The sequence below is a fragment of the Dermacentor andersoni genome, chromosome 5 (assembly GCF_023375885.2).
Source record: "Dermacentor andersoni chromosome 5, qqDerAnde1_hic_scaffold, whole genome shotgun sequence".
Classification (NCBI taxonomy): Eukaryota; Metazoa; Arthropoda; class Arachnida; order Ixodida; family Ixodidae; genus Dermacentor; species Dermacentor andersoni.
In genome coordinates this window covers 128,763,829-128,787,850 of record NC_092818.1, presented here as the reverse complement: position 1 = coordinate 128,787,850, position 24,022 = coordinate 128,763,829, and the positions used below count along the sequence as shown (strand labels likewise).

The 24,022-nt window shown below is 46.6% G+C and overlaps 2 protein-coding genes across 2 annotated transcripts in view; both read left to right on the top strand.

Annotated features, from left to right (window-relative positions):
• Positions 1-12,204, top strand: part of LOC126532076 (uncharacterized) — a 34,091-nt gene extending 21,887 nt beyond the window's left edge. The window contains exons 4-6 of the mRNA XM_072288355.1: positions 1,902-2,075; positions 10,872-10,985; positions 12,077-12,204. Of these exons, the coding sequence (XP_072144456.1) occupies positions 1,902-2,075; positions 10,872-10,985; positions 12,077-12,204 (416 nt within the window). The remainder of the gene's footprint in view (positions 1-1,901; positions 2,076-10,871; positions 10,986-12,076) is intronic.
• A 2,938-nt stretch (positions 12,205-15,142) lies between these two features.
• Positions 15,143-19,866, top strand: LOC126532073 (uncharacterized). The gene has a single exon (XM_050179765.3). It carries the CDS (start codon positions 15,266-15,268, stop codon positions 19,691-19,693), a length of 4,428 nt encoding a protein of 1,475 aa, XP_050035722.1. The 5' UTR covers positions 15,143-15,265; the 3' UTR covers positions 19,694-19,866.
• Positions 19,867-24,022: the final 4,156 nt, after the last annotated feature.

The following is a 24,022-nucleotide window of genomic DNA, read 5'->3' as shown; positions in this document are numbered from 1 at the left end:
AGAAAGTACAAGTTCGGCGTCAGAAGACTCTCGCCGAACCATGAGCTCCACTGAAGCGATCAGAAACGATACCGAAAAACTTACCACTGCTGAAGCCACCAGTAATGATACAAGTCAGCAAAAGACCACAACGACTACAACTACTATAACGACGAGTACAACATATTTTACTACGCCATCTAACAGTACTTCAGGTACAGCTGGAAGCACCTCTACAGAAGGAACTTCGTCTGATCACGTGAGCTTATTTACGAAGAACGAACGTGGGTCTACGATAAGCACAGCAAAAACTGATGCTCCAGAATTCAAAAATGAGACGGCCGGCGGTTCTTTCACCCGCCATGTTGCTCACGAAACACAAGATAAGCCTACATTGCCACCTAGCGGATCTCACCGGGCAGACAACTCCAGTAAAGCGTCAGAGCCTATCACAGTTCAACCCACCACGCCAGAAACAACTAAACTTACACACCAGCAAACAACCACTACGACCACAACAACCTCTCGCGCAAAGATGACAACGCCTTCCTCTGCAGCCCAAAACAACAGCACCTCAAGTGCGGCTATAAGCAGTTCGGCAATCGGAGCGTCCACAAAATTTGAAAACATAACTACTCTGGGCGAAGGTACCTCCACGACAGGAGCAGAAAATGCAAATATTCAAGATAACAATAATGTGACAGTAGGCGGTTCTAGTACTCGTTCTCTTATATCCGGAAAAGAAGAAAGTACAAGTTCGGCGTCAGAAGACTCTCGCCGAACCATGAGCTCCACTGAAGCGATCAGAAACGATACCGAAAAACTTACCACTGCTGAAACCACCAGTAATGATACAAGTCAGCAAAAGACCACAACGACTACAACAACTACTATAACGACGAGTACAACATATTTTACTACGCCATCTAACAGTACTTCAGGTACAGTTGGAAGCACGTCTACAGAAGGGACTTCCTCTGATCACGTGAGCTTATCTACCAAGAACGAACGTAGGTCTACCATAAGCAAAGCAAAAACAGATGCTCCGGAATTCAAAAATGGGACGGCCGACGGTTCTTTCACCCGCTATGTTGCTCACGAAACAGAAGATAAACCTACCATGCCACCTAGCGGATCTCACCGAGCAGACAACTCCAGTAAAGCGTCAGAGCCTACAACATTGCAACCCACCACACCAGAAACAACTAAACTTACGCACCAGCAAACAACCACTACGACCACAACCTCTCGCGCAAGCATGACAACGCCTTCCTCTGCAGCACAAAACAACAGCACCTCAAGTGCGGCTATAAGCAGTTCGGCGATCGGAGCTTCCACAAAATTTGAAAACATAACTACTCTGGGCGAACGTACCACCACGACAGGAGCAGAAAATGCAAATATTCAAGATAACAATGATGTGACAGTAGGCGGTTCTAGTACTCGTTCTCTTACATCCGGAACAGAAGAAAGTGCAAGTTCGGCGTCAGAAGACTCTCACCGAACCATGAGCTCCACTGAAGCGATCAGAAACGATACCGAAAAACTTACAACTGCTGAAACCACCAGTAATGATACAAGTCAGCAAAAGACCACAACGACTACAACAACTACTATAACGACGAGTACAACATATTTTACTACGCCATCTAACAGTACTTCAGGTACAGTTGGAAGCACCACTACGGAAGGGACTTCGTCTGATCACGTGAGCTTAACTACCAAGAACGAACGTAGGTCTACCATAAGCACAGCAAAAACAGATGCTCCGGAATTCAAAAATGGGACGGCGGACGGTTCTTTCACCCGCCATGTTGCTCACGAAACCGAAGAGAAACCAACATTGCCACCTAGCGGATCTCACCGAGCAGACAACTCCAGTAAAGCGCCAGAGCCTACAACAGTTCAATCCACCACGCCAGAAACAACTAAAGTTACGCACAAGCAAACAACCACTACGACAACAACAACCTCTCGCGCAAGCATGACAACGCCTTCCTCTGCAGCACAAAACAACAGCACCTCAAGGGCGGCTATAAGCAGTTCGGCGATCGGAGCGTCCACAAAATTTGAAAACATAACTACTCTGGGCGAACGTACCTCCACGACAGGAGCAGAAAATGCAAATATTCAAGATAACAATAATGTGACAGTAGGCGGTTCTAGTACTCGTTCTCTTATATCCGGAAAAGAAGAAAGTACAAGCTCGGCGTCAGAAGACTCTCGCCGAACCATGAGCTCCACTGAAGCGATCAGAAACGATACCGAAAAACTTACAACTGCTGAAACCACCAGTAATGATATAAGTCAGCAAAAGACCACAACGACTACAACAACTACTATAACGACGAGTACAACATATTTTACTACGCCATCTAACAGTACTTCAGGTACAGTTGGAAGCACCTCTACGGAAGGGACTTCGTCTGATCACGTGAGCTTAACTACCAAGAACGAACGTAGGTCTACCATAAGCACAGCAAAAACAGACGCTCCGGATTTCAAAAATGGGACGGCGGACGGTTCTTTCACCCGCTATGTTTCTTACGAAACAGAAGAGAAATCCACATTGCCACCTAGCGGATCTCACCGAGCAGACAACTCCAGTAAAACGTCAGAGCCTACAACAGTTCAACCCACCACGCCAGAAACAACCAGACTTACGCACAAGCAAACAACCACTACGACCACAACAACCTCTCGCGCAAGCATGACAGCGCCTTCCTCTGCAGCACAAAACAAAAGCACCTCAAGTGCGGCTATAAGCAGTTCGGCGATCGGAGCGTCCACAAAATTTGAAAACATAACTACTCTGGGCGAACGTACCTCAACGACAGGAGCAGAAAATGCAAATATTCAAGATAACAATAATGTGACAGTAGGCCGTTCTAGTACTCGTTCTCTTATATCCGGAAAAGAAGAAAGTACAAGTTCGGCGTCAGAAGACTCTCGCCGAACCATGAGCTCCACTGAAGCGATCAGAAACGATACCGAAAAACTTACAACTGCTGAAACCACCAGTAATGATACAAGTCAGCAAAAGACCACAACGACTACAACAACTACTATAACGACGAGTACAACATATTTTACTACGCCATCTAACAGTACTTCAGGTACAGTTGGAAGCACCTCTACGGAAGGGACTTCGTCTGATCACGTGAGCTTAACTACCAAGACCGAACGTAGGTCTACCATAAGCACAGCAAAAATAGATGCTCCGGAATTCAAAAATGGGACGGCGGACGGTTCTTTCACCCGCCATGTTGCTCACGAAACCGAAGAGAAACCAACATTGCCACCTAGCGGATCTCACCGAGCAGACAACTCCAGTAAAGCGCCAGAGCCTACAACAGTTCAATCCACCACGCCAGAAACAACTAAAGTTACGCACAAGCAAACAACCACTACGACAACAACAACCTCTCGCGCAAGCATGACAACGCCTTCCTCTGCAGCACAAAACAACAGCACCTCAAGGGCGGCTATAAGCAGTTCGGCGATCGGAGCGTCCACAAAATTTGAAAACATAACTACTCTGGGCGAACGTACCTCCACGACAGGGGCAGAAAATGCAAATATTCAAGATAACAGTAATGTGACAGTAGGCGGTTCTAGTACTCGTTCTCTTATATCCGGAAAAGAAGAAAGTACAAGTTCGGCGTCAGAAGACTCTCGCCGAACCATGAGCTCCACTGAAGCGATCAGAAACGATACCGAAAAAATTACCACTGCTGAAGCCACCAGTAATGATACAAGTCAGCAAAAGACCACAACGACTACAAAAACTACTATAACGACGAGTACAACATATTTTACTACGCCATCTAACAGTACTTCAGGTACAGCTGGAAGCACCTCTACAGAAGGAACTTCGTCTGATCACGTGAGCTTAATTACGAAGAACGAACGTGGGTCTACGATAAGCACAGCAAAAACTGATGCTCCAGAATTCAAAAATGAGACGGCCGGCGGTTCTTTCACCCGCCATGTTGCTCACGAAACACAAGATAAGCCTACATTGCCACCTAGCGGATCTCACCGAGCAGACAACTCCAGTAAAGCGTCAGAGCCTACCACAGTTCAACCCACCACGCCAGAAACAACTAAACTTACACACCAGCAAACAACCACTACTACCACAACAACCTCTCGCGCAAACATGACAACGCCTTCCTCTGCAGCCCAAAACAACAGCACCTCAAGTGCGGCTATAAGCAGTTCGGCGATCGGAGCGTCCACAAAACTTCAAGACATAACTACTCTGGGCGAAGGTACCTCCACGACAGGAGCAGAAAATGCAAATATTCAAGATAACAATAATATGACAGTAGGCGGTTCTAGTACTCGTTCTCTTATATCCGGAAAAGAAGAAAGTACAAGTTCGGCGTCAGAAGACTCTCGCCGAACCATGAGCTCCACTGAAGCGATCAGAAACGATACCGAAAAACTTACCACTGCTGAAACCACCAGTAATGATACAAGTCAGCAAAAGACCAGAACGACTACAACAACTACTATAACGACGAGTACAACATATTTTACTACGCCATCTAACAGTACTTCAGGTACAGTTGGAAGCACCTCTACGGAAGGGACTTCGTCTGATCACGTGAGCTTAACTACCAAGAACGAACGTAGGTCTACCATAAGCACAGCAAAAACAGACGCTCCGGATTTCAAAAATGGGACGGCGGACGGTTCTTTCACCCGCTATGTTTCTCACGAAACAGAAGAGAAATCCACATTGCCACCTAGCGGATCTCACCGAGCAGACAACTCCAGTAAAACGTCAGAGCCTACAACAGTTCAACCCACCACGCCAGAAACAAACAGACTTACGCACAAGCAAACAACCACTACGACCACAACAACCTCTCGCGCAAACATGACAGCGCCTTCCTCTGCAGCCCAAAACAACAGCACCTCAAGTGCGGCTATAAGCAGTTCGGCAATCGGAGCGTCCACAAAATTTGAAAACATAACTACTCTGGGCGAAGGTACCTCCACGACAGGAGCAGAAAATGCAAATATTCAAGATAACAATAATGTGACAGTAGGCGGTTCTAGTACTCGTTCTCTTATATCCGGAAAAGAAGAAAGTACAAGTTCGGCGTCAGAAGACTCTCGCCGAACCATGAGCTCCACTGAAGCGATCAGAAACGATACCGAAAAACTTACCACTGCTGAAACCACCAGTAATGATACAAGTCAGCAAAAGACCACAACGACTACAACAACTACTATAACGACGAGTACAACATATTTTACTACGCCATCTAACAGTACTTCAGGTACAGTTGGAAGCACGTCTACAGAAGGGGCTTCGTCTGATCACGTGAGCTTATCTACCAAGAACGAACGTAGGTCTACCATAAGCAAAGCAAAAACAGATGCTCCGGAATTCAAAAATGGGACGGCCGACGGTTCTTTCACCCGCTATGTTGCTCACGAAACAGAAGATAAACCTACCATGCCACCTAGCGGATCTCACCGAGCAGACAACTCCAGTAAAGCGTCAGAGCCTACAACATTGCAACCCACCACACCAGAAACAACTAAACTTACGCACCAGCAAACAACCACTACGACCACAACCTCTCGCGCAAGCATGACAACGCCTTTTTCTGCAGCACAAAACAACAGCACCTCAAGTGCGGCTATAAGCAGTTCGGCGATCGGAGCGTCCACAAAATTTGAAAACATAACTACTCTGGGCGAACGTACCTCAACGACAGGAGCAGAAAATGCAAATATTCAAGATAACAATAATGTGACAGTAGGCCGTTCTAGTACTCGTTCTCTTATATCCGGAAAAGAAGAAAGTACAAGTTCGGCGTCAGAAGACTCTCGCCGAACCATGAGCTCCACTGAAGCGATCAGAAACGATACCGAAAAACTTACCACTGCTGAAGCCACCAGTAATGATACAAGTCAGCAAAAGACCACAACGACTACAACTACTATAACGACGAGTACAACATATTTTACTACGCCATCTAACAGTACTTCAGGTACAGCTGGAAGCACCTCTACAGAAGGAACTTCGTCTGATCACGTGAGCTTATTTACGAAGAACGAACGTGGGTCTACGATAAGCACAGCAAAAACTGATGCTCCAGAATTCAAAAATGAGACGGCCGGCGGTTCTTTCACCCGCCATGTTGCTCACGAAACACAAGATAAGCCTACATTGCCACCTAGCGGATCTCACCGGGCAGACAACTCCAGTAAAGCGTCAGAGCCTATCACAGTTCAACCCACCACGCCAGAAACAACTAAACTTACACACCAGCAAACAACCACTACGACCACAACAACCTCTCGCGCAAAGATGACAACGCCTTCCTCTGCAGCCCAAAACAACAGCACCTCAAGTGCGGCTATAAGCAGTTCGGCAATCGGAGCGTCCACAAAATTTGAAAACATAACTACTCTGGGCGAAGGTACCTCCACGACAGGAGCAGAAAATGCAAATATTCAAGATAACAATAATGTGACAGTAGGCGGTTCTAGTACTCGTTCTCTTATATCCGGAAAAGAAGAAAGTACAAGTTCGGCGTCAGAAGACTCTCGCCGAACCATGAGCTCCACTGAAGCGATCAGAAACGATACCGAAAAACTTACCACTGCTGAAACCACCAGTAATGATACAAGTCAGCAAAAGACCACAACGACTACAACAACTACTATAACGACGAGTACAACATATTTTACTACGCCATCTAACAGTACTTCAGGTACAGTTGGAAGCACGTCTACAGAAGGGACTTCCTCTGATCACGTGAGCTTATCTACCAAGAACGAACGTAGGTCTACCATAAGCAAAGCAAAAACAGATGCTCCGGAATTCAAAAATGGGACGGCCGACGGTTCTTTCACCCGCTATGTTGCTCACGAAACAGAAGATAAACCTACCATGCCACCTAGCGGATCTCACCGAGCAGACAACTCCAGTAAAGCGTCAGAGCCTACAACATTGCAACCCACCACACCAGAAACAACTAAACTTACGCACCAGCAAACAACCACTACGACCACAACCTCTCGCGCAAGCATGACAACGCCTTCCTCTGCAGCACAAAACAACAGCACCTCAAGTGCGGCTATAAGCAGTTCGGCGATCGGAGCTTCCACAAAATTTGAAAACATAACTACTCTGGGCGAACGTACCTCCACGACAGGAGCAGAAAATGCAAATATTCAAGATCACAATAATGTGACAGTAGGCGGTTCTAGTACTCGTTCTCTTGCATCCGGAACAGAAGAAAGTACAAGTTCGGCGTCAGAAGACTCTCGCCGAACCATGAGCTCCACTGAAGCGATCAGAAACGATACCGAAAAACTTACAACTGCTGAAACCACCAGTAATGATACAAGTCAGCAAAAGACCACAACGACTACAACAACTACTATAACGACGAGTACAACATATTTTACTACGCCATCTAACAGTACTTCAGGTACAGTTGGAAGCACCTCTACGGAAGGGACTTCGTCTGATCACGTGAGCTTAACTACCAAGAACGAACGTAGGTCTACCATAAGCACAGCAAAAACAGATGCTCCGGAATTCAAAAATGGGACGGCGGACGGTTCTTTCACCCGCCATGTTGCTCACGAAACCGAAGAGAAACCAACATTGCCACCTAGCGGATCTCACCGAGCAGACAACTCCAGTAAAGCGCCAGAGCCTACAACAGTTCAACCCACCACGCCAGAAACAACTAAAGTTACGCACAAGCAAACAACCACTACGACAACAACAACCTCTCGCGCAAGCATGACAACGCCTTCCTCTGCAGCACAAAACAACAGCACCTCAAGGGCGGCTATAAGCAGTTCGGCGATCGGAGCGTCCACAAAATTTGAAAACATAACTACTCTGGGCGAACGTACCTCCACGGCAGGAGCAGAAAATGCAAATATTCAAGATAACAATAATGTGACAGTAGGCGGTTCTAGTACTCGTTCTCTTATATCCGGAAAAGAAGAAAGTACAAGTTCGGCGTCAGAAGACTCTCGCCGAACCATGAGCTCCACTGAAGCGATCAGAAACGATACCGAAAAACTTACCACTGCTGAAGCCACCAGTAATGATACAAGTCAGCAAAAGACCACAACGACTACAACAACTACTATAACGACGAGTACAACATATTTTACTACGCCATCTAACAGTACTTCAGGTACAGCTGGAAGCACCTCTACAGAAGGAACTTCGTCTGATCACGTGAGCTTAATTACGAAGAACGAACGTGGGTCTACGATAAGCACAGCAAAAACTGATGCTCCAGAATTCAAAAATGAGACGGCCGGCGGTTCTTTCACCCGCCATGTTGCTCACGAAACACAAGATAAGCCTACATTGCCACCTAGCGGATCTCACCGGGCAGACAACTCCAGTAAAGCGTCAGAGCCTATCACAGTTCAACCCACCACGCCAGAAACAACTAAACTTACACACCAGCAAACAACCACTACGACCACAACAACCTCTCGCGCAAAGATGACAACGCCTTCCTCTGCAGCCCAAAACAACAGCACCTCAAGTGCGGCTATAAGCAGTTCGGCAATCGGAGCGTCCACAAAATTTGAAAACATAACTACTCTGGGCGAAGGTACCTCCACGACAGGAGCAGAAAATGCAAATATTCAAGATAACAATAATGTGACAGTAGGCGGTTCTAGTACTCGTTCTCTTATATCCGGAAAAGAAGAAAGTACAAGTTCGGCGTCAGAAGACTCTCGCCGAACCATGAGCTCCACTGAAGCGATCAGAAACGATACCGAAAAACTTACCACTGCTGAAACCACCAGTAATGATACAAGTCAGCAAAAGACCACAACGACTACAACAACTACTATAACGACGAGTACAACATATTTTACTACGCCATCTAACAGTACTTCAGGTACAGTTGGAAGCACGTCTACAGAAGGGACTTCGTCTGATCACGTGAGCTTCTCTACCAAGAACGAACGTAGGTCTACCATAAGCAAAGCAAAAACAGATGCTCCGGAATTCAAAAATGGGACGGCCGACGGTTCTTTCACCCGCTATGTTGCTCACGAAACAGAAGATAAACCTACCATGCCACCTAGCGGATCTCACCGAGCAGACAACTCCAGTAAAGCGTCAGAGCCTACAACATTGCAACCCACCACACCAGAAACAACTAAACTTACGCACCAGCAAACAACCACTACGACCACAACCTCTCGCGCAAGCATGACAACGCCTTCCTCTGCAGCACAAAACAACAGCACCTCAAGTGCGGCTATAAGCAGTTCGGCGATCGGAGCTTCCACAAAATTTGAAAACATAACTACTCTGGGCGAACGTACCTCCACGACAGGAGCAGAAAATGCAAATATTCAAGATCACAATAATGTGACAGTAGGCGGTTCTAGTACTCGTTCTCTTGCATCCGGAACAGAAGAAAGTACAAGTTCGGCGTCAGAAGACTCTCGCCGAACCATGAGCTCCACTGAAGCGATCAGAAACGATACCGAAAAACTTACAACTGCTGAAACCACCAGTAATGATACAAGTCAGCAAAAGACCACAACGACTACAACAACTACTATAACGACGAGTACAACATATTTTACTACGCCATCTAACAGTACTTCAGGTACAGTTGGAAGCACCTCTACGGAAGGGACTTCGTCTGATCACGTGAGCTTAACTACCAAGAACGAACGTAGGTCTACCATAAGCACAGCAAAAACAGATGCTCCGGAATTCAAAAATGGGACGGCGGACGGTTCTTTCACCCGCCATGTTGCTCACGAAACCGAAGAGAAACCAACATTGCCACCTAGCGGATCTCAGCGAGCAGACAACTCCAGTAAAGCGCCAGAGCCTACAACAGTTCAACCCACCACGCCAGAAACAACTAAAGTTACGCACAAGCAAACAACCACTACGACAACAACAACCTCCCGCGCAAGCATGACAACGCCTTCCTCTGCAGCACAAAACAACAGCACCTCAAGGGCGGCTATAAGCAGTTCGGCGATCGGAGCGTCCACAAAATTTGAAAACATAACTACTCTGGGCGAACGTACCTCCACGACAGGAGCAGAAAATGCAAATATTCAAGATAACAATAATGTGACAGTAGGCGGTTCTAGTACTCGTTCTCTTATATCCGGAAAAGAAGAAAGTACAAGTTCGGCGTCAGAAGACTCTCGCCGAACCATGAACTCCACTGAAGCGATCAGAAACTATATCGAAAAACTTACCACTGCTGAAACCACCAGTAATGATACAAGTCAGCAAAAGACCACAACGACTACAACAACTACTATAACGACGAGCACAACATATTTTACTACGCCATCTAACAGTACTTCAGGTGCAGTTGGAAGCACCTCTACGGAAGGGACTTCGTCTGATCACGTGAGCTTAACTACCAAGAACGAACGTAGGTCTACCATAAGCACAGCAAAAACAGATGCTCCGGATTTCAAAAATGGGACGGCGGACGGTTCTTTCACCCGCTATGTTTCTCACGAAACAGAAGAGAAATCCACATTGCCACCTAGCGGATCTCACCGAGCAGACAACTCCAGTAAAACGTCAGAGCCTACAACAGTTCAACCCACCACGCCAGAAACAACCAGACTTACGCACAAGCAAACAACCACTACGACCACAACAACCTCTCGCGCAAGCATGACAGCGCCTTCCTCTGCAGCACAAAACAAAAGCACCTCAAGTGCGGCTATAAGCAGTTCGGCGATCGGAGCGTCCACAAAATTTGAAAACATAACTACTCTGGGCGAACGTACCTCAACGACAGGAGCAGAAAATGCAAATATTCAAGATAACAATAATGTGACAGTAGGCCGTTCTAGTACTCGTTCTCCTATATCCGGAAAAGAAGAAAGTACAAGTTCGGCGTCAGAAGACTCTCGCCGAACCATGAGCTCCACTGAAGCGATCAGAAACGATACCGAAAAACTTACAACTGCTGAAACCACCAGTAATGATACAAGTCAGCAAAAGACCACAACGACTACAACAACTACTATAACGACGAGTACAACATATTTTACTACGCCATCTAACCGTACTTCAGGTACAGTTGGAAGCACCTCTACGGAAGGGACTTCGTCTGATCACGTGAGCTTAACTACCAAGAACGAACGTAGGTCTACCATAAGCACAGCAAAAACAGATGCTCCGGAATTCAAAAATGGGACGGCGGACGGTTCTTTCACCCGCCATGTTGCTCACGAAACCGAAGAGAAACCAACATTGCCACCTAGCGGATCTCACCGAGCAGACAACTCCAGTAAAGCGCCAGAGCCTACAACAGTTCAACCCACCACGCCAGAAATAACTAAAGTTACGCACAAGCAAACAACCACTACGACAACAACAACCTCCCGCGCAAGCATGACAACGCCTTCCTCTGCAGCACAAAACAACAGCACCTCAAGTGAGGCTATAAGCAGTTCGGCGATCGGAGCGTCCACAAAATTTGAAAACATAACTACTCTGGGCGAACGTACCTCCACGACAGGAGCAGAAAATGCAAATATTCAAGATAACAATAATGTGACATTAGGCGGTTCTAGTACTCGTTCTCTTATATCCGGAAAAGAAGAAAGTACAAGTTCGGCGTCAGAAGAGTCTCGCCGAACCATGAGCTCCACTGAAGCGATCAGAAACGATACCGAAAAACTTACCACTGCTGAAGCCACCAGTAATGATACAAGTCAGCAAAAGACCACAACGACTACAACAACTACTATAACGACGAGTACAACATATTTTACTACGCCATCTAACAGTACTTCAGGTACAGCTGGAAGCACCTCTACAGAAGGAACTTCGTCTGATCACGTGAGCTTAATTACGAAGAACGAACGTGGGTCTACGATAAGCACAGCAAAAACTGATGCTCCAGAATTCAAAAATGAGACGGCCGGCGGTTCTTTCACCCGCCATGTTGCTCACGAAACACAAGATAAGCCTACATTGCCACCTAGCGGATCTCACCGAGCAGACAACTCCAGTAAAGCGTCAGAGCCTATCACAGTTCAACCCACCACGCCAGAAACAACTAAACTTACACACCAGCAAACAACCACTACGACCACAACAACCTCTCGCGCAAAGATGACAACGCCTTCCTCTGCAGCCCAAAACAACAGCACCTCAAGTGCGGCTATAAGCAGTTCGGCAATCGGAGCGTCCACAAAATTTGAAAACATAACTACTCTGGGCGGAGGTACCTCCACGACAGGAGCAGAAAATGCAAATATTCAAGATAACAATAATGTGACAGTAGGCGGTTCTAGTACTCGTTCTCTTGCATCCGGAACAGAAGAAAGTACAAGTTCGGCGTCAGAAGACTCTCGCCGAACCATGAACTCCACTGAAGCGATCAGAAACGATACCGAAAAACTTACCACTGCTGAAACCACCAGTAATGATACAAGTCAGCAAAAGACCACAACGACTACAACAACTACTATAACGACGAGCACAACATATTTTACTACGCCATCTAACAGTACTTCAGGTGCAGTTGGAAGCACCTCTACGGAAGGGACTTCGTCTGATCACGTGAGCTTAACTACCAAGAACGAACGTAGGTCTACCATAAGCACAGCAAAAACAGATGCTCCGGATTTCAAAAATGGGACGGCGGACGGTTCTTTCACTCGCTATGTTTCTCACGAAACAGAAGAGAAATCCACATTGCCACCTAGCGGATCTCACCGAGCAGACAACTCCAGTAAAACGTCAGAGCCTACAACAGTTCAACCCACCACGCCAGAAACAACCAGACTTACGCACAAGCAAACAACCACTACGACCACAACAACCTCTCGCGCAAGCATGACAGCGCCTTCCTCTGCAGCACAAAACAAAAGCACCTCAAGTGCGGCTATAAGCAGTTCGGCGATCGGAGCGTCCACAAAATTTGAAAACATAACTACTCTGGGCGAACGTACCTCAACGACAGGAGCAGAAAATGCAAATATTCAAGATAACAATAATGTGACAGTAGGCCGTTCTAGTACTCGTTCTCCTATATCCGGAAAAGAAGAAAGTACAAGTTCGGCGTCAGAAGACTCTCGCCGAACCATGAGCTCCACTGAAGCGATCAGAAACGATACCGAAAAACTTACAACTGCTGAAACCACCAGTAATGATACAAGTCAGCAAAAGACCACAACGACTACAACAACTACTATAACGACGAGTACAACATATTTTACTACGCCATCTAACCGTACTTCAGGTACAGTTGGAAGCACCTCTACGGAAGGCACTTCGTCTGATCACGTGAGCTTAACTACCAAGAACGAACGTAGGTCTACCATAAGCACAGCAAAAACAGATGCTCCGGAATTCAAAAATGGGACGGCGGACGGTTCTTTCACCCGCCATGTTGCTCACGAAACCGAAGAGAAACCAACATTGCCACCTAGCGGATCTCACCGAGCAGACAACTCCAGTAAAGCGCCAGAGCCTACAACAGTTCAACCCACCACGCCAGAAATAACTAAAGTTACGCACAAGCAAACAACCACTACGACAACAACAACCTCCCGCGCAAGCATGACAACGCCTTCCTCTGCAGCACAAAACAACAGCACCTCAAGTGCGGCTATAAGCAGTTCGGCGATCGGAGCGTCCACAAAATTTCAAAACATAACTACTCTGGGCGAACGTACCTCCACGACAGGAGCAGAAAATGCAAATATTCAAGATAACAATAATGTGACATTAGGCGGTTCTAGTACTCGTTCTCTTATATCCGGAAAAGAAGAAAGTACAAGTTCGGCGTCAGAAGAGTCTCGCCGAACCATGAGCTCCACTGAAGCGATCAGAAACGATACCGAAAAACTTACCACTGCTGAAGCCACCAGTAATGATACAAGTCAGCAAAAGATCACAACGACTACAACAACTACTATAACGACGAGTACAACATATTTTACTACGCCATCTAACAGTACTTCAGGTACAGCTGGAAGCACCTCTACAGAAGGAACTTCGTCTGATCACGTGAGCTTAATTACGAAGAACGAACGTGGGTCTACGATAAGCACAGCAAAAACTGATGCTCCAGAATTCAAAAATGAGACGGCCGGCGGTTCTTTCACCCGCCATGTTGCTCATGAAACACAAGATAAGCCTACATTGCCACCTAGCGGATCTCACCGAGCAGACATCTCCAGTAAAGCGTCAGAGCCTACCACAGTTCAACCCACCACGCCAGAAACAACTAAACTTACGCACCAGCAAACAACCACTACGACAACAACAACCTCTCGCGCAAGCATGACAACGCCTTCCTCTGCAGCACAAAACAAAAGCACCTCAAGTGCAGCTGTAAGCAGTTCTACGATCGGAGCTTCCACAAAATTTGGAAACATAACTACTCTGGGCGAACGTACCTCCACGACAGGAGCAGAAAATGCAAATATTCAAGATAACAATAATGTGACAGTAGGCGGTTCTAGTACTCGTTCTCTTATATCCGGAAAAGAAGAAAGTACAAGTTCGGCGTCAGAAGACTCTCGCCGAACCATGAGCTCCACTGAAGCGATCAGAAACGATACCGAAAAACTTACCACTGCTGAAACCACCAGTAATGATACAAGTCAGCAAAAGACCACAACGACTACAACAACTACTATAACGACGAGTACAACATATTTTACTACGCCATCTAACAGTACTTCAGGTACAGTTGGAAGCACGTCTACAGAAGGGACTTCGTCTGATCACGTGAGCTTATCTACCAAGAACGAACGTAGGTCTACCATAAGCATAGCAAAAACAGATGCTCCGGAATTCAAAAATGGGACGGCCGACGGTTCTTTCACCCGCTATGTTGCTCACGAAACAGAAGATAAACCTACCATGCCACCTAGCGGATCTCACCGAGCAGACAACTCCAGTAAAGCGTCAGAGCCTACAACATTGCAACCCACCACACCAGAAACAAGTAAACTTACGCACCAGCAAACAACCACTACGACCACAACCTCTCGCGCAAGCATGACAACGCCTTCCTCTGCAGCACAAAACAACAGCACCTCAAGTGCGGCTATAAGCAGTTCGGCGATCGGAGCTTCCACAAAGTTTGAAAACATAACTACTCTGGGCGAACGTACCTCCACGACAGGAGCAGAAAATGCAAATATTCAAGATCACAATAATGTGACAGTAGGCGGTTCTAGTACACGTTCTCTTGCATCCGGAACAGAAGAAAGTACAAGTTCGGCGTCAGAAGACTCTCGCCAAACCATGAACTCCACTGAAGCGATCAGAAACGATACCGCAAAATTTACCACTGCTGAAACCACCAGTAATGATACAAGTCAGCAAAAGACCACAACGACTACAACAACTACTACAACCACGACTACAGCATCTTTTACTACGCCATCCAATTGTACTTCAAGTACAGTTAGAAGCACCTCTACAGATGGAACTTCGTCCGTTCGGGTGAGCCTAACTACGAAGAACGAACGTACGTCCACGATAGCTACAGCAAACACAGATGCTCCAGAATTCAAGAATGGGAGTGCCGACGGTTCTTTCCTCGGGCAAATCGCTCACGAAACGGAAGGTAAACCTACTTTACCACCTAGCGGATTTCACCCGACAGACAACTTGAATAATGCGTCCCAGCCAACAACACTTCAACCCATCACGCCCGAAGCAACTAAAATTACGCGGCAGCAAACAACCACTACGACCACAACATCTCGCGCAAGCATGACATCGTCATCTCTTGCAGCACAAATGAACAACGCCTCAAGCGCAGTCATAAGCAATTGTACGGCGGGAGCTTCCACACATCTTGAAAACGTAACTACGCCGAGCGAACGTACCTCTACGAAAGGAATAGAAAATGCAGAAAGTCAAGAGATCAAAGATGAGACAGTTGGCGGTTCTAGCACTCCTTCTCTTCCAACTAGAACAGACGAAAGTACAAGCTCAGTGTCTAAAGACTCTCGCGGAACCATGAGCTCCACTGAAGCGATCAGCAGCGACATGGCAAATCTGACCACTGCTGAAACCACCGGTCATGATACAAGTCAGCAAAAGACCACAACCACTACAACAACTACTATAACCACGACTACAGCATCTTTTACTACGCCATCCAATTGTACTTCAAGTACAGTTAGAAGCACCTCTACAGCAGGAACTTCGTCCGATCGGGTGAGCCTGACTACGAAGAACGAACGTACGTCTACGATAGCCACAGCAAAAACAGATTCTACTGAAATCAATAATCGGAGTGCCGACGGTTCTTTCACCCGTCATGTTGCTCAGGAAACAGAAGGTAAACCTAGTTTCCCATCTAATGGAACTCACAGAGCCGAGAACTTGGGTAATGTGACTGGACCAATAATTCTTCAACCCAGTACGTCAAAAACATCTAAAATTGCGGAACAGCAAACTACTACTACGACCACAACAGCATCTGGCACAAGCATTACAACGCCATATGTTAAAGCACAAACTAACATCACCTCAAGTGCGCCGATAAGCAGTTCTACAGTCGGAGCTTCCACTCATCTTGAAAACATAACTATGGCGAGCGAACATACCTCTACGAAATTATTGGATAATGAAAATTCTTTCGAGAGTAATAATAATACAGTAGCCGATTCTAGCACTCGATCTGTTATCACAGAAGCAGAGCAAAGTACAAGTTTAGTGCCTAAGTATTCTGACAGAACCAAAAGCTGCAACAACATGACAAGCACGGCGTCTTCTGAACTCCTGAACTCATCAAAGACAAATGATTACACAAGTCAGGGAACTACTGCTACAATGACACTATCTGCCAAAAGCATCACTACGGCATCAGTTCCGTGTCAGAACAGCTCCTCAAGTGCGTCTGCAAATGTTTCTATTGGAGGAACTTCGACTGTTGCGGTAAGCATGTCTAGGAGCATTGAACAAGCCTCTATAAGAAAGGTAGAGAGTACTGGTGCTCCTCCCAGATATCATTCAAATGACGATAATTCTACGAGAGCATCAGTTAGCAAGGATGCTGAAAAGAATCCCCATCTCTCCCCTAGCGATTTTCACATAGCCATGAGCTCCAGTACGGTGAAAAACATGATCACAATAAATCCCGCGACTGAGGAAAGCTTTAGGCATGCCACACGTGAACAAAATGACACTGTGACGACACTGTCAGCTGCCAGCAGCATCACTACGGTATATTCTTCTAATCAAACGAGCAGCACCTCAAGTTCAGAGATAATGAGTTCTACAGAAAGAGCTTCGACTGACGGCGCGGATATGAGTAAGAGCGACAACCCTACAAAAGTTGTAGTGGAATCAAATGCTACATCCAGTATTGGCTGGCGCTATGGCGGATCAACTGTCGCATTTGTTTCGAGAGATACCGACAAAGGTCCTAGTGTGGCAACAAACGAATCTCTCCGAGCCAGCAGCTCGACGGATCTTAGAAGTTCCACAACATTTAAAAGCCCGCAAGCGGAAACGACAACCCAGCATGAGATGCCTACTGCCACCAGACATTTTCTGAGCAGCTTGTCTACGGTAGCTGCTGCAACGCGAACTGATAACTGCTCAAGTGCGGTTGTCAGTAGTTCTGTAGGAAATGGAACTAATGGGACGAATGCTATAAACAATACTGAACATAATACCGAGTTCCCCACTACTCTTGCTGTCGAAAACACGGCCACTGCATCTAGACTTCCTTTGACAAAGAATAGTTCAACTGCTGTGTACACTACTGTGCAAACAGAGAAGAGCTCTCAGAGCATGGAAAAGGGCGAGAACTCGAGCACGCAGCTTGGCATTTTATCGAAGGCGAACAGTTCGATTACTCCATGCAATAGCACGCAAACCGAGAAGATCTCAACAGTAGCAGTGACAGGAGATACCTTATCTACGGAACCTAGTGGAACTCCAATGGGCACTCGAACGCACTCGAACGCTATAACGAACATTTCTCCAACAGACAATAGTTCAAATTCTGCAGCAAGGACAGGCACACGAGGCTACAACTTTAGTGAGACACCTTTAAGCTCCCCAAGTGCCGACTTGAGTGATACGGCGAGTGATGATTCCCCTGCAACTAAACTAATGACGACTGTATCCTGCAAGAACTCGAGTGTTCTTTCCAGCATAGCTCGTGCGGACAACAGCTCATTCTTTAATTCCAATGCCGTAAATGTAAACGGCACGTCAAGCATGAAGTCGAGCAGTTATGCCTCAGTGAATAAATCTAGTTATACCAATGACTCAACATTAGAGGGCCAATTTGGTGAACTAAATACTACGGCTGCAAACAAGAACTGGACCAGCAAGCCCAGCATCCCATCTGTGTTATCCAATCCTGTGCAATCAGGAAACGGATCAGATGATGCACCACTAATCTCCGCAACGGCAGAAATTTCCAATGACACGAAAGTGACTGCAGGAAAACACCATTCGTTGAGTGAACCAACGAATGCGCCACGATGCAAGAACTCTACTAGTGTGCCTATCAGTTCTCTTGTGGATAACAACTCATCTTCTGAACCTAGTGCTGATGCAGCATACCGCATGCCAAGTTTGGCGCCGGGCATTCATGATATAGCAGAGAACTCAAATGACGCAAGTAGCACTAAAGCAAGAACTCCCCAGCTTAGCGACCTAATCACCACATCTACGGCAAAGCCCTCAACCAACTACCCCACCATTTGGACTAAGGTATTCGGCCCTGCGCGAACCGAGAACGGCTCCCGTGTGGCGCAGCGTTATTATCAAGCAGGAGAAAATTTCACTCATACAAGGACTACGGAAAGTGAAAATACGACTACAACTGAATCATCGACCACGACACGATGCCAGAATTTGACAAGTACGAGCAGTGACTCTTCAGCGGACAATCATTTGAATTATTCAAACAATTCCAGGCGAATTGAGAACAACTCAAATTATCAGTCGGAAAGTTATTCCACAGCCAAGAACTCTAGTGCTGCCTTAAGCTTTACAACAGGAAAATCCCGACCCAATGAATCAAGCACTGTGCCTTTAAGTAATAGCTCAATCAGGTTTCCCAGCCTATTTTCCTTGGGCAACTTCTCTGCTGCGTCGATTTTCGCGCAAGCAAACAGCTCAAATGTTCCACCCCACATTTTCTTACCTGCCAAAAATTCTAGCGATTCCAATTCGCACACAACAGTACAAGGACAGAACTCAAACAGTACGAACGGCATTTTTCCAACACTGAGCAGTTTGATGGTGACGTCTTATACCGCACAAACAGACAGCGGGTCTCATATGAATTCAAGTTCGGAAAAAAATAAAAAACAACCTTGTCAGACCAATTTGACAGCGGCAAGCAACAACTCCATCACTACGCGAGGAATTCTTACAGCTGTCAACAGCTCGACAGCAGCACTCGGCGTCATACATACAAACAACTCACACGTGACGCAAAGCAGTTCTTTGAAGCATGACAAATCGAGCTATGTGACCACCACCGAGCCAGAATACTGGAGAAAATCAACTGAGCCGAGCACTGAACCACCATCCAAGGACACGACCACAAATGTCCCATCACGTGTTCAGCGCACATTTCCTCCGCGGCGTCGTCAACCGCGCCAAAAAGCAAGATCCGTGCTGTCACGCCGATCACTTCGCTCACAGCTGAGATCACTGCGTAGGCTTCCATCGAAGCGTCTACGTACATAAATCCCTGAAGAACTCGTAATATATCAGTATGTAAGTTGCAACTGGTGGCGACATTTACGAAAATCGGCCTTGGTACGTGTTAACGCTTCTGTATGAGTATACACGCTATATAAACGTCCACATTTCGTCTTTGTTCCATCTGGAATAAACAAACAGTGTGTTACGTGGCATTATATCAGAGTCAATGTGTTTGATTGTGGCCGCACTAGTCGGCCTTTTTTTGCCTGGCGTACATGATGTGACCTCGCGTATTCGTAGACGTCGTTCTTTTGTCAACCTGTATGTAAAACATTGTGACATTTTTCGTGTGTTCGCAGGGAACCGTTCTGATAAACAAATTAGTGGTTGTCATTCAACAACTTTAAATATTACAATCTCTGGCACTATTTTTACGTTCTCGAATTACATAGGACCCGCTCTTTTTTCCGTTTTTTTTTTAAGAAAGAATAATTGGCTGTGACATATAGCGGTACTCCGCCTTTTGAGGCGTATTTCTGGAAGACGCGGAAATTACCTCCATGAAAAATCAGTGTCTAGGCAGCTTCATAACAATATTAAATAACTTCCCTTTAATCATTAACTTTAATGCAAACGTTTTTATGGGAAATTCCAGCCATACAGTAATGAACTGAAATCCTAATGTCTGCTGAACAGAAATGCTAAGAGTAGCAGCACTTGTGAAATAATCGTCCTCGAAATGTGCTACGACATACACTGGCATTAGAGTTAAAAATTTCTTAAGTTTCCCGTCAGCAGCCAGGAGCAATCTTAACTTGAACACTAATGCTTTTTTTTACCAGATTTCGAGAGACGGTGTGCTAGATGTGATGCTTGTCTGAGCACTTTTGCCAGAGCACTCATGACTTTACTACTGCTCTGCTTCAAGTTCGCTATTGCAACTTGCACCCTAAAGTGAATTAAGGATTGTCTATATGCACGTTATGATTTGTTTTTCAAGTTATATGCGTCTATTCTGACATGCCGCCATAAGAGGCCAGAACTGAGCTGTAAGCTAAATGCAACTCCTAAAGATCCGTTTAATAAAAAAATATATGTGGAACCACGCACCACGGGAACAATAAACCCAAAGCTCCATGACTTCTTTCACAATCTCAATACCAAGACACTGTACGCATGCGTATATTGAGAAATACGAAACGTAACGCTTCACATTCAACGTGTCGGCGCCCTTTTCAAAGGTCTGGACAATTGCACCTCTTAATTTCGACGTTGTTGAAACTCCTTTAGGATTGCCCGTAACTGTACCAGCGCCGTTTGTGACATACAAACCAAAGCTACAGCGCAAGCGCTTCCTCCCCAAACTCCTCAACGCTGACGTAAGAGCTGTCCTTCGTGTTCTGTCCCTCCTCACCTTAATTGTGTGAAAGGCCCCTTACTTGATTTGTACTCGGCGAGGCATTGACGCTATGACTACCCGCTAACTGCGGAGATGTAAGCAAATAAAGGTTTGTTTCTCTAAACATCACGATTACAAGGACACTCGGGGTCCGGTCGCTCCGTTGGCGCCGCCGCAGCCGCCGTCTTGATCTTCAAGTATCGACGGCGCAAACGCGGCCCGCGCACGAAGTGTTCAAGGCCTCCAGACACACGCATGCGTTTGGCTCCAAAAACGACAAAGCCAAACGGATGCACCACGACGCTCTGCTCAATTGGCTCTGCCTGCGCCAGGACAACATTCTGGCTACCGCTGCTTGCATAAGCGTTGCGCGCAAGCGCTACAGCGTTCTTGCTGAGAATCTGTGTGCACTGCACTGTGTATTGCTGTATACTGCGCTCGTTGTGTCTCGTTCCTCCTCCGTTGCGTGTGTTTGTGCTTCCACTCAACCAAGAACCTATACCAACTGGCCCGATTATGCACTCTCCTGTAAATATACATAATCATTTTATTGGGCGCTAAGAAAGAGTGAGAAGAAGAAACGCTTTATTTTTTCATATTTCTTCGGCTCGGAGGGGTTCCTTAGTAACCACCTCCTAGAGCCGTAGTCGAGTTCCTTCCTGCCTGCCTGAGTTCCGTCCTGCTTTGGACTTGGCCCGACATGGTGCGGTCATGTAAAATTTTCGTTTTCAGGCCGCTCCTGGTCTAGTGGCGTGTCGAAGAAATTACTTGGCGTATGCAGTCATGTAGCACTCATTCTGATGACTAACGGCTGTAGTCAGCCACCCCGGATGATGGGCGAGGGTAAGTTGCCTGAAGGAGGAGTGTGGGCGAGCGTTCAGGTGGGCGCGTTCATAGGATGTGGGAAGTGTCCGGATGCTCCCCACAGTGAAAGCAAGCGAATGGGTCTTTGATGGTGAGGCTACGCAAGAGGTGAACTCGCTCAGACGTGGGCAGTGTTCTTTTGTGCTTGTCGTACGAGCGTTTCTAGGCAGTATGTCAGTTCGAGGCCTATGCGCAGGAAAACGCGCCTATATACAGCGGGCGCGTTAAGTTACCGCGCTCTGAACTCAAAAGCCAGGCACTCGAGTGCGCTCGGGCGCGACACCTTTAAAGCGTCGCTTAACGGCGATGTTAGTCGACTATACACGCAGTAACACCAACACGTCATCGGGCGAACGTTATGTTGCTTCTGCACCTGCGATTGCATTTTGCGCGCCTAGCGAACATGTCATCGCTGACAGGCTGCTGCGGTTCTCGATCCATGATGACGAGCTCGAGGAACTCGACGCGTGGCCACGAAGGTACCAAGTGCGATTTACGCTTGACATGCGAGCTGTTCTCGCTGCTATCATAGGTACCGTACCACACCAATTCTTTCTGCTCCGCGGTATGCCGACTCTAGCACAGATCACACGAAGATCACACGAAGCGCCTTATGATTCCAAGCGCTGAGAATTATGTGGTCAACGAAATATGTGACCAACCAAATAGTCCGCGAATAACGACTAATTTGTTACGCACGAGTGCCTCTGACAGGCAGAAATAGTGCTGTCATTTCTCTGTTTCGCGTGAAACAAGAGTGCGAATGCGAAACCAAATAGTGCGTGCAACGCGTCAACTGTGCCTTGAACGGGTCAAAGTGCAAGGACGTCACAAACACTTCACTTTGCTGGAAACCATAGCAGGTACGAGCGCCCGTGCATCATCTCACAGGCTGGATCGCTTAGAGCACGCTCCCACATAGCTCACTGGAAGTCGCTTTCAGCCGTTAAATTGACTTGGAGAGTGCTCGAGCTTCTTAACTTAGAGTGCCTAATCGTAGCTTATTTGTGCTCCCCCATCATCGAAATGCGGCCGCCTTCGCCGAGATCAAACCCGCAACCTTGAGCTCAGCAAAGCAACGCCGTAGACACTGCGGTACCGCGGCGGGTTCGAGATTATTTAGTGCTTGTGAAGGAGTCAGAAGCGCGGCGAGAATGGGTTGGACACAGAGGCAGAGGCAAACACTGACACACAGGTACGACAGCGCGAAGCCACTCAAGTGTGAGTGTCCTCTTATTTTCACGTCTAACCGGACATCCCTTCCTAGTCTAAATACCCACAGCGGAATTCAAGCGTGCTGGATAAAATTTAAGTAGTACTTCTTCAGCTCGGCTACCATGTGCGCTAACTTGCTTCTTTTCTTTTCATTCAGTATTAAAGTTCTGATTTTCTTTCTTTCTCACTCTGCCTACTTCACTCATTTTCTTATTTTCGGTCATTTTTTTCTTGTGGCACAGTAGTCATCCAAGAAGATGGGAGCATTTATATTTATGATCACTTTCAGCTCATCTGAACTTGGGTAATATTGTTAAGAACAACTTAGTTTCTCCTTTTTGTAACTTCTGCCACCTAAAGTTCTCAGCATTGAAACAACTTGAATTTAAGGAATACCGCTCAGTGATACCGCTCTTCTAGATGTAACCATCATCATAATAGGAAAGCATGCTGTCGATAACACACACGTGTTTCTTTTTTATTACAGCGTAAGTTGTTATGGCGTCATTTCAATAGCCGGTTTGGTTGGCGATGTTGTCCACCACGGCCGTCGGTGTCCGTCGCGGCTATCGCAGGAATGAGAATAATGATACTCAGTTCCCGCCGCAAAGGAACCTGGGCCCTCTGCACGGGTGTCAGCTACTTTACCACTGTACCATGCCAGCGGTTGCTAAGTGCTGCAGAAAAATGCCCTATACACGCGTCCTAGCGTACAAGAAGACACCTGATGCAAGATACGTGCCACGTAGCGTCGATACGTGTACACTTTTTATTGCAGCTGCATATTATTGCACCAGGTGGCACATCATGTAGCAGTTGCACCGTATCGTGCCACTTCTCAAACGATGTGAGATGCGCGCCGTTGATCATCGATACGTGCAAACTTTGCGTTG